At 44.3% G+C, this 10,133-nt stretch overlaps 1 protein-coding gene across 1 annotated transcript; it reads left to right on the top strand.

Annotated features, from left to right (window-relative positions):
- Window positions 1-697: 697 nt before the first annotated feature.
- LOC149207253 (DNA-(apurinic or apyrimidinic site) endonuclease, chloroplastic-like) lies at window positions 698-1,996 on the top strand. The gene has a single exon (XM_089397980.1). It carries the CDS (start codon window positions 698-700, stop codon window positions 1,994-1,996), a length of 1,299 nt encoding a protein of 432 aa, XP_089254106.1.
- Window positions 1,997-10,133: the final 8,137 nt, after the last annotated feature.

The raw sequence follows: 10,133 nt of genomic DNA on the forward strand, positions 1-10,133 counted from the left end.
TCCCCTGATTTTATCCCTGTCGCCAGGAAGAGCAGAAAGCAGAAAGGGAAAAATCCTATGAAAAACCCCACCAATCCATTCCCCACTCATCAAAACAGCTTTGAAGTTCTAATCAACCATGATCCTTTCGAAAACCCGCTGAAATCCCAAGCCCCCCAGCTCAAGATCCACCCGGGCAGCCGCAACCATCCAACCCTTCATCCACCTCCACCCCTAGCCCGGACCATTCCCATTCCGAGGAGCAGCTTCAAGTCCTGCAACCCAACTCAGACCATAGCGATACAAGCCTTGCTCCTCTACATACCCCTCCTGGTACAGAAACTCAGCCAAATCCGAGGCCCTCAACCACTCCCACCAATCCTCTGGAAGAAATTCTGGGTTACCTGGATCTCGAGGAGGTCAATGAGCAATGGTCCAAAGAGGGGGTAAACGCCATCCCCCAGGAACACCTAGAGAAAATTGAGATGGCATACTTGCAGTTAGAATATCTGAATCAGAATGCAGCTAAAAAGCAATGGGGAGAAAGCAGCCAAACAGGCATCCAAGCAAACCTAGACCTAGACCAATACAAGCCGAAAGGTCCAGGAAGAAAACGGGGAAGAAAATCGACAAAGCAACAATTACAAGAACTCGGCAGGCGCCTAATAAATGAAGGAAAGATGAGGGCTCTGGTCCTAGCTACACCAAAGGTTTCTCAATGAAGATAACAACATGGAACATCAGAGGGCTGAATGGCCCCTCCAAAAGACGAATCCTTAAAAACCGTCTTTTCACACAATCTCCAGACCTGGTCTTACTACAAGAATCCAAATGCTCAGCCAACGACATAGAAACGCTCAAGAAGCTATTTGCAAAAGGCTTCCAATGCACAAGCACAGAAGCCATTGGGCAAGCAGGAGGGCTCCTAATATTCTGGAACAAAAGTAAGTTCTTTCTGCAGAATGCACTATCCACAAAGCATTCGCTATCAGTGATCTTCAACATCCCAGAGTCCCAACAAACGATATGCGTCACCAATGTGTATGGACCTCAGCGAATTCAAGAGAAGCTCAAGATGCTGGAACACTTGAACGAAATCAAAAATCACCATGGGGCCAACCACTGGATCCTAGGTGGAGATTTCAACATGATCACCAACCTAGCGGAGAAGAAAGGGGGTCTAAGAAGATTAGATAGAGATGCGGAAGCTTTCACCACTTTCATAGCAGCATCTAAACTCATTGATGTTCCCACAGTCAATGGTCTACACACATGGAATAATAAGCAGGGGGGAAATCGACAGGTCGCATCAAGGCTCGATAGGTTCCTCATATCGGAATCCATCATGCTCCAGAATCTAGACATGGAAGCCAACATTCTGCCCATTGGTGGTTCAGATCACTGGCCAATCCAGCTGCACTTCACCAATATGATAAAGCCCCAAAACCGCCCTTTTAGGTTCGAAAAATTATGGAAAAACCACCCAACCTTCATGCAAAATATACAAAGTTGGTGGACCCAAGCCTCTGTTAAGAGCGACAACATCATGTACATATTTCAGCAAAAGCTCAAGAGCATTAAAACAAAGCTCAAATGCTGGAACAAGAACACTTTTGGTAACATTTTTCAAGCCAAAAAAGAGCTAGAGGAAAAAATGGCTTACCTCCAACAATCAATGATCAAGGATGGGCCTAACGAGGACAGACTAGCTCAGGAATCAAACCTCCAAAAGCAATGGGAAGAAAGGTTAAGACAAGAAGAGCTGCTATGGAAACAAAAATCGCGGGTGCAGTGGCTAAAGCATGGGGAGCGAAACACAAGCTTCTTCCATAAATCAACCATCCAGCACAGAGCCATCAATCACATTCTATCTCTCAAAAAGGATGATGGTGCCAAAGTCTCAACCAGAGAGCAAATAGGATCAGAGCTAAATCTATACTTTCAATCATTGCTCTCTGAGCCCAATCAAGATAGAACCCAAGCTATCAACAAAATCACCAATGCTATTCCCCCCTAGTAACAGAGGAGAAAAACTCCCTCCTCTTAAGAGAATTCACTGAGCAGGAGATCGAAGATGTCGTATTCACCATGGCCTCTGACAAAGCCCCTGGACCAGATGGCTTTACAATAGAATTCTTCAAAGCCTGCTGGCACATTATCAAAGCTGACCTTATCAATCTGATAAAGAACTTCCACAGAACCAAGAGAGTGCTGCCAGCTATCAATGCTACCTTCCTCACCCTCATCCCCAAATCTAATCATGTTGATTCTCCTGACAAATTCAGACCTATAGCACTTTGTAACGTCATCTATAAAATCCTCACAAAATTGATAGCCACCAGACTTAAACCCATCCTTCCCTCAATCATTTCTCATGAGCAGTCTGGATATGTTGAAGGAAGACAGATAACTGACAGCATCATTCTCAACCAGGAGGTGCTACATTCTATAAAATCTCGAAAAATCTCGGCCATGCTCATTCAACTTGACCTCTCCAAGGCCTTTGACAAAATCAGTTGGACATATATCAGAGAAATCCTCAAGGCTTTCGGCTTTAGTCAGATTTGGATAAAATGGGTAATGGAAATGGTCTCAGGCACCTTCTTCTCAATAATGTTGAACAGAGGCCCCTTACAACCATTCAGACCATCCAGAGGCATACGACAAGGGGATCCTTTGTCACCTTTTCTCTTTGTCATCATGGCAGAGGGCCTAGGAAGATCCCTATCCCAAGCGGTCCAAACAAATCAGCTCAAAGGCATCAAAGCGGCGCAGCAGGGACCTACAGTGACGCATCAGCAATTTGTCGACGATACAATGCTGATGGGAGCCCCCACAGTGAGGGAAGCTCGAACCTTCAACAAGGTGCTAAATACTTTCACGGTGTTATCACTCAGGTTGTCCTTTAAGCTCTGGAAAAGGATACAGCCGAGGTAACCACAAACCAACTTTGGAATGCAGGTTCTAGCCTACCTGCAGTCAGAGAGGGCTCTCTCTTTTAGATTTAGCTTTGTTTAAAAGGATCTTAGGCTAGGTATGATGCACAGGGGTTTTATATTGTTCTGCTGGGAAGGAAGACGTTTCAAGTAGAGAGGCAAGACATAGTCTGGTAAGTTTTCAAACCATTGGGCATGGAGTCAAGGAGTGGGACTGCTGGTGCATTTTCTTGGTCACAAGAGAAATAAGGAGAAAGGTAGCTGCTCATGAAACAACACTTAAAGCTTAAAAGGATGGGATGAGGGATAAGGAATGAGAGGCAACAAAGACTCTCTCATTAAGCTTAAAAGGGGGAAAGTGAATGAGCTCTATCTAGAAGCAATTAAGAATTCCTAGACAACTGTCAAAGATGAATGGATTAGGGGAAATATGAGCCGAAGGGAATTCATATTCATGACTGATCCAGAGGAAAACATAAAGAAACAACAGAAAATGAGCATAGAGGGCAGTTAAACCAATTCTAGACTATTCTTTCTTTCTGCTATTTAGACGGTATATTAATGAAAAAACAGAGATAGGAAAACTTATTGAGTCATGTTGCAGCACAAGAATTCCAAATTCACTTCTTCAAACCATTAGACACAGAGCAGACAGTCTTTCCTCCAAGCTTTTCAGCAGTCTTTGATTATAGAAAACATGTCAGGTATACAGTGCGAGTCTATACTGAAAAACTATCAACCAACCAACCCTTAAAGCAATACAAAGGGTGGTATATATAGGGAAGATTTATCTGGAACCATCTATTATAGCTGACCTAGCAGGTCTGACAGAAAATTGATTACTTTAACATAATCCTATCCAGAAGTAAATGCCAGAAAATATCTTTGAGCTACGTTGGGGGCAGCTGTATCAAAATGAGTTAATATCTGTCCAGGTGGCTCTGTGCTTTTCCTCTGTCATAACTGTGTATTGGTCTTTGCACCATTACTGTTCGGCGGTATTGAATGCTTCTGATTGTGATTTGAGAGCTAAGGTGGGCTTACTCCTCTTGATTTGACTTTCTGGGGGGCTCATCAACGTTCAAGTGCATCGAGCCCTTGAAAAATCTTCGGCGGATACTCTTCGGCTCTCCTCCCTCCTCTGATACTCTTTGGCAATAAATTGATGATGTTCTGTCGTGCTGTGGGTCTTATTCATAATTTAATGGCCGCTGTTCGGCCTCTGTTTCTTTTAAAACTGTTTTCTGCTCCTTCCGGCCATCTTTGCGAAGAAAAATGAGTCATTCGGCGCCTTTCGAGCTTGCTGGGGGCCGCAGAATAAAAAGATTCCCCATTCAGGCCCAAAAAATCTAGCCTCATCAAAAACTGCCTCAGAATTGGATTCCGAGGCTCCGAAGTGCGATTTTTGCGCCTTTGCGCCCAAAAAGTGCTGATGATGTCAGCATGACATTAGCATTGTACGGCGGGTGACGTCAGCATGATGTCAGCAGGTTGATGTGGCGAGATGACGTCAGCATGATGTCACCATGTACGGACGATGGCGTGGCAGGGACACATGGCAGTGATGTGGCAGGAGGCCACGCAGGCAGGTGACTCGACGTGGTGACTGGGCAGAGGGGGTGACGTAAGCGGTGACTGGGCAGAGGGTGATGTGGGATGTGACGTCACGGGCGGTAAGCGGTTTCGTGGTGCACCGCTTTTTGAGGATGGTGGTTTCGGAGGGAGGGGCTCCGCCACAGCCCAACGCTTGACGCGTGGCGGGAGTACGGCGACAATACCGCCCATCTCCCGGATGCTAAAGCTCGGGCGGTTCGGGGATGGGGTAGCCCGCCCACCGTTGATCAGCTAGGCAGGCGATCCAACGGTTGGCGGTCGGGGCGAGGCGGCGGGTAGTTAGGGTGGGGAATATTCGCAGGAATATTCCAAATTTAATAATATGCGCGTGGTGGGTTAAAAACTATAGGAAAAGCGGGTTATGGGGTTTTTAAAGGCGCGGGTTTCATATTTTTAGGGGTAAGGCTTTGGGAAAAGGCGCGGAGAGTGGGTTTTCTGATATTTTTGCGCCGAGGGTATATATTTACATGACAAACATTGGGATAAAGGTGAAAACATGGGTTATTTGGGGGTTTTTGGGCTAGGGATGAGGTTATTAACCTGGCCAGGTGTCAGATTAATCCCTGTTTGGACACGGATGGGCTAAAGATAGCCCCAGATGGACTGTGATTCCCCAGACTTGTTTTTAGGAAATATGGCTATATTGCCAGGGAGGGGATATTTGCATAGGGGAGTTTTATATACATGATTTTAATAGGGAAAGGGAAAAACTGATAGGGAGTTATATAATAAAGTTAGTAGTTAATATGGAGATGAAAAGAGGGCGCTAAGGTATAAGACCTTAGGCTTTGTTGGGAAAAAGAAGGCTCACAGATGATGAGTGAGCAGTCCTTGAGTGAAGCAAATCCTCACCAAGGCGAATGTCATGGAGACGATGAAACTGAGAGGCTCAAGCAGATCTTGACCTCTCGGGGGATGTTAGTAAGTGACTTGGGGGAAATGAGAAGAAGGGGAGGTTAGTGAATACCAGCTTGAGTACCTCCTTTGACTGCAAAACTGCCTGATAACTGTGATAAAAAATGGAATACAACAGTGGCATTTGGACCAGGATACTTCCATGGCATCTTCATTGGTCTGTTCTGGAAATATGGAACACTGCAGCCTGCAAAGTATGACATATTTGGCATGTGAAAATGTCAATCATGAAAAATGAATACCTGCTGCAGCAGGAGGCTAACAGTGGCTCCACTTGGGGATGGCTTTTCCTTTGTGAAAAGTCAAGAACAGCAGGTCAGACTGCCTTGCTTTTAATTACTGTTGTATTCTGCAAAATTTGCTTGGCCGGTTTCCTTATTAATCCTACCTACCTACCCTAACCAGTACTTTCCTTGCCGTTAGGTGAAATGAAACAGCCAATGCAACCACTTAAGCATTATAAATATGAAAGGTCCCTGCTGCTTATGCTTGTTGTTACCTGGAATGGAGATCTTGCAATCTGATAAGGCTTTATTAATCTTTGAGAAGATCAGGAAGCTGCTGACCTTTTCTGCTGAAACAAGAAACTCTAAAAAAGGGTCCTGTAGCATATATACATTATTGCCAGATTGACTTGAAGAACTGTACAAAAGTTTGAGATAGCTATCATGCTTTGAACTTGGGGAATCATCAACAACTTGATTTTGAGTTTTGCAGCTTGCTAGCGGAGAAGAGCAGTGACTTACCTCATCACACAACTTATCATCAGATGGGTTATGCAAAACATGGAATGGAACCTGTAATTCTTTGAAAGCCTGCTCAGATGGCACCTGATAGATTTGTGCTGACTGTTCTTTTTCTTCTTCAAATATCCGAGATGGCTGAAAATCAACAGGCAGGGAATCCAGTTGGATTTTTTGGTCACATGCTGCTGCTTCTGAGTCTTCCTCAATCTGACGCTCACCGGCACTTTGGGGCTGCAAATCTAGTGTTAATGCATTAAGTGCGGGGTCTGGACTTTCCTCTAGCCGGTCAATATCAAAATATGGTGACGCTTGATTATAAATGGCATCATTATTTCCCCTAATAAACTGAAAAGACTTGAAACAAAATGGTAAAGTTCCCTCGCTAAACTCGACACCCTCTGCATTTTCCTCCCTTTCTTCACAGCTAAACTAGGCCTGTTGATCATTGGGTTCAAGCAAATGAGCCTGAACTGTGCTTTCTGCCAAAATAGGCTCTGATCCCTCTGCGAGGCTGATCTGATCGTTAGGTTCGTAATCATCGTCATACTGATCATATTTGGGCAGACAGTTGAAAGAAGAGAAGCTATTATATTCATATATTATATCAGGAGATTGCTCCATCATGTATGGCTGCATGAATATGTCATCTGTTTTGTAGCAGGTTTGTTCAGGAATACCATTACTTTCCCTTTGCAAAACAGATTCTTTGTGCTGCTCTAAACCTTCAACTTCTATTGTGAATGTCTGCTTTAATTTCTCTGCTTTCTTTACCCAGGTATCCAATTTACCCTCTTTTTCTGCTTTCAACCTCCTCTCCCTGACTTCTAGATTAACCTCTACATCTACTGCCATGTTCTGCATCTATTGCATAGTAGAGGGGCTCCTTTCTCTCAGATGAAATTCTATTTCAGGATCGAATGCTGCTGGATAATGTAGTAGAGCCAAATCAGGGGGAGGTCGTATATTCAATGGTAAAGAGTGATAAACCTGATTGAATCGCTCAGAAAATTGCTGAACAAATTCAGTTGGAATCCTTTTTAACTGTTGATATTCTTCTATAAGCATGAGGAAATTGACTTTGATCATGCATCTATCAAGGAAGAGTTTGAATAGCTGCTGGAGATTTGAGATGCTTGCCTCAGGCAATGCTTTAAACCAAGTCCTAACTTCACTTTGCAAATAAAGGGCAAATAGCCTAACACTAACATCCTCATCTTCTACCTCAAAAACGTTTAAATAATCTTCAAAAGCTTGGATATGCTTTTGGGCAGTAACTCCATTCTCTCCATCAAATTTTGGGAGCTTCATGGGATGATTTTTGGGTAAAGGATTAAGCAGGGGAGGCAAAATGAGAGGCTTGTATCTATCAGGAACTTTACGAGGCACGGGATTGTGTACAGGGGCTAAATGATTGGGTTCGGTATGAACAGGGATAGGATTATTTGATTTTATAGTAGTGTCCTCTTGGACTATGAGGTGAGCATCAGCTGCATTTAGAGGCTGTCGTTCTGATGTGCAAGAAGGGCTTTCTTCAACATTTTCTAAAGGAAAATCATAAAGGTTAAATTTAAACAATATGTACAGCAAAATTTTATGGAAGAGGAAGAACATGACCTCTTGGATCAAAATGCAGGTCAAAAGCCTGATCTACTCATAAATTTCATTTGGGTCCATTTCTCCAGTGGAGTCTTTATTATGGGGATGATGTGGAGTCGCCAGGTGGATATATTACCTTTGAGTGCCTGATCTCTGTCCACCATCAAAGATCAGAACTAGACTTGAAGAGTGGCTGTGAAGGTTTGGTTCATCCTAGCAGAGCTTTCCAACTTTCTTCGTGAAACTTTGTAAAATTATCTAAGGAAGTTCCCCAGTGGAGTCGCCATTATGTTATCACTTAGGTTGTCCTTTAAGCTCTGGAAAAGGATACGGCCGAGGTAACCACAAACCAACTTTGGACTGCAGGTTCTAGCCTACCTGCAGTTAGAGAGGGCTCTCTCTTTTAGATTTAGCTTTGTTTGAAAGGATCTTAGGCTAGGTATGATGCACAGGGGTTTTATATTGTTTTGGTGGGAAGGAAGACGTTTCAAGTAGAGAGGCAAGACATAGTCTGGTAAGTTTTCAAACCATTGGGCGTGGAGTCAAGGAGTGGGACTGCTGGTGCGTTTTCTTGGTCACAAGAGAAATAAGGAGCAAGGTAGCTGCTCATGAAACAACACTTAAAGCTTAAAAGGATGGGATGAGGGATAAGGAATGAGAGGCAACAAAGAATCTCTCATTAAGCTTAAAAGGGGGAAAGTGAATGAGCTCTATCTAGGAGCAATTAAGAATTCCTAGACAACTGTCAAAGATGAATGGATTAGGGGAAATATGAGCTGAAGGGAATTCATATTCATGACTGATCCAGAGGAAAACATAAAGAAACAACAGAAAATGAGCATAGAGGGCAGTTAAACCAATTCTAGACTATTCTTTCTTTCTGCTATTTAGATGGTATATTAATGAAAAAACAGAGATAGGAAAACTTATTGAGTCATGTTACAACACAAGAATTCCAAATTCACTTCTTCAAACCATTAGACACAGAGCAGACAGTCTTTCCTCCAAGCTTTTCAGCAGTCTTTGATTATAGAAAACATGTCAGGTATACAGTGCGAGTCTATACTGAAAAACTATCAACAAACCAACCCTTAAAGCAATACAGAGGGTGGTATATATAGGGAAGATTTATTTGGAACCATCTATTACAGCTGACCTAACAGGTCTGACAAAAAATTGATTACTTTAACCTAATCCTATCCAGAAGTAAATGCTAGAAAATATCTTTGAGCTACGCTGGGGGCAGCTGTATCAAAATGAGTTAATATCTGTCCAGGTGGCTCTGTGCTTTTCATCTGTCATAACTGTGCATTGGTCTTTGCACCATTGCTGTTCGGCGGTATTGAATGCTTCTGACTGTGATTTGAGAGCTAAGGTGGGCTTACTCCTCTTGATTTGACTTTCTGGGGGGCTCATCAATGTTCAAGTGCATCGAGCCCCTGAAAAATCTTCGGCGGATACTCTTCGGCTCTCCTCCCTCCTCTGATACTCTTTGGCAATAAATTGATGCTGTTCTGCCGTGCTGTGGGTCTTATTCATAATTTAATGGCCGCTGTTCGGCCTCTGTTTCTTTTAAAACTGTTTTCTGCTCCTTCAGGCCAGCTTTGCGAAGAAAAATGAGTCATTCGGCGCCTTTCGGGCTTGCTGGGGGCCGCAGAATAAAAAGATTCCTTGAAGATTCCACATTCAGGACCAAAAAATCTAGCGATGAGCGATTGCGCTAGGCGCAAATCGCTCATCAAAAACTGCCTCAGAATCGGATTCTGGGGTTCTGAAGTGCGATTTTCGCGCCTTTGCGCCCAAAAAGTGCTGATGACGTCAGCATTGTATGGCGGGTGACGTCAGTAGGTTGACGTGGCGAGATGACGTCAGCATGATGTCATCATGTACAGACGATGGCATGGTAGGGACACGTGGCAGTGATGTGGCAGGAGGCCACGCAGGCAGGTGACTCGACGTGGTGACTGGGCAGAGGGGGTGACATAAGCGATGACTGGGCAGAGGGTGACGTGGGATGTGACGTCATGGGCGGTAAGCGGTTTCGTGGCGCACCACTTTTTGAGGATGGTGGTTTCGGAGGGAGGGGCTCCGCCATAGCCCAACGCTTGACGTGTGGCGGGAGTACGACGGCAATATCGCCCATCTCCCGGACGCTAAAGCTCGGGCGGTTCAGGGATGGGGCGGCCCGCCCACCATTGATCAGCTAGGCGGGCGATCCAATGGTTGGCGGTCGGGGCGATGCGGCGGGTAGTTAGGGCGGGGAATATTCGTAGGAATATTCCAAATTTAATAATATGCGCGCGGTGGGTTAAAAACTATAGGAAAAGCGGGTTATGGGGTTTTTAAA

Source organism: Pinus tabuliformis, chromosome 1_2, assembly GCF_031772625.1.
Source record: "Pinus tabuliformis cultivar Carrire ecotype Pingquan chromosome 1_2, CPIR1, whole genome shotgun sequence".
Taxonomy (NCBI): Eukaryota; Viridiplantae; Streptophyta; class Pinopsida; order Pinales; family Pinaceae; genus Pinus; species Pinus tabuliformis.

Excerpts from the sequence above, each read along its gene's own strand:
- LOC149207253 (XM_089397980.1), top strand. The coding sequence starts at position 698 with ATGAAGATAACAACATGGAACATCAGAGGGCTGAATGGCCCCTCCAAA.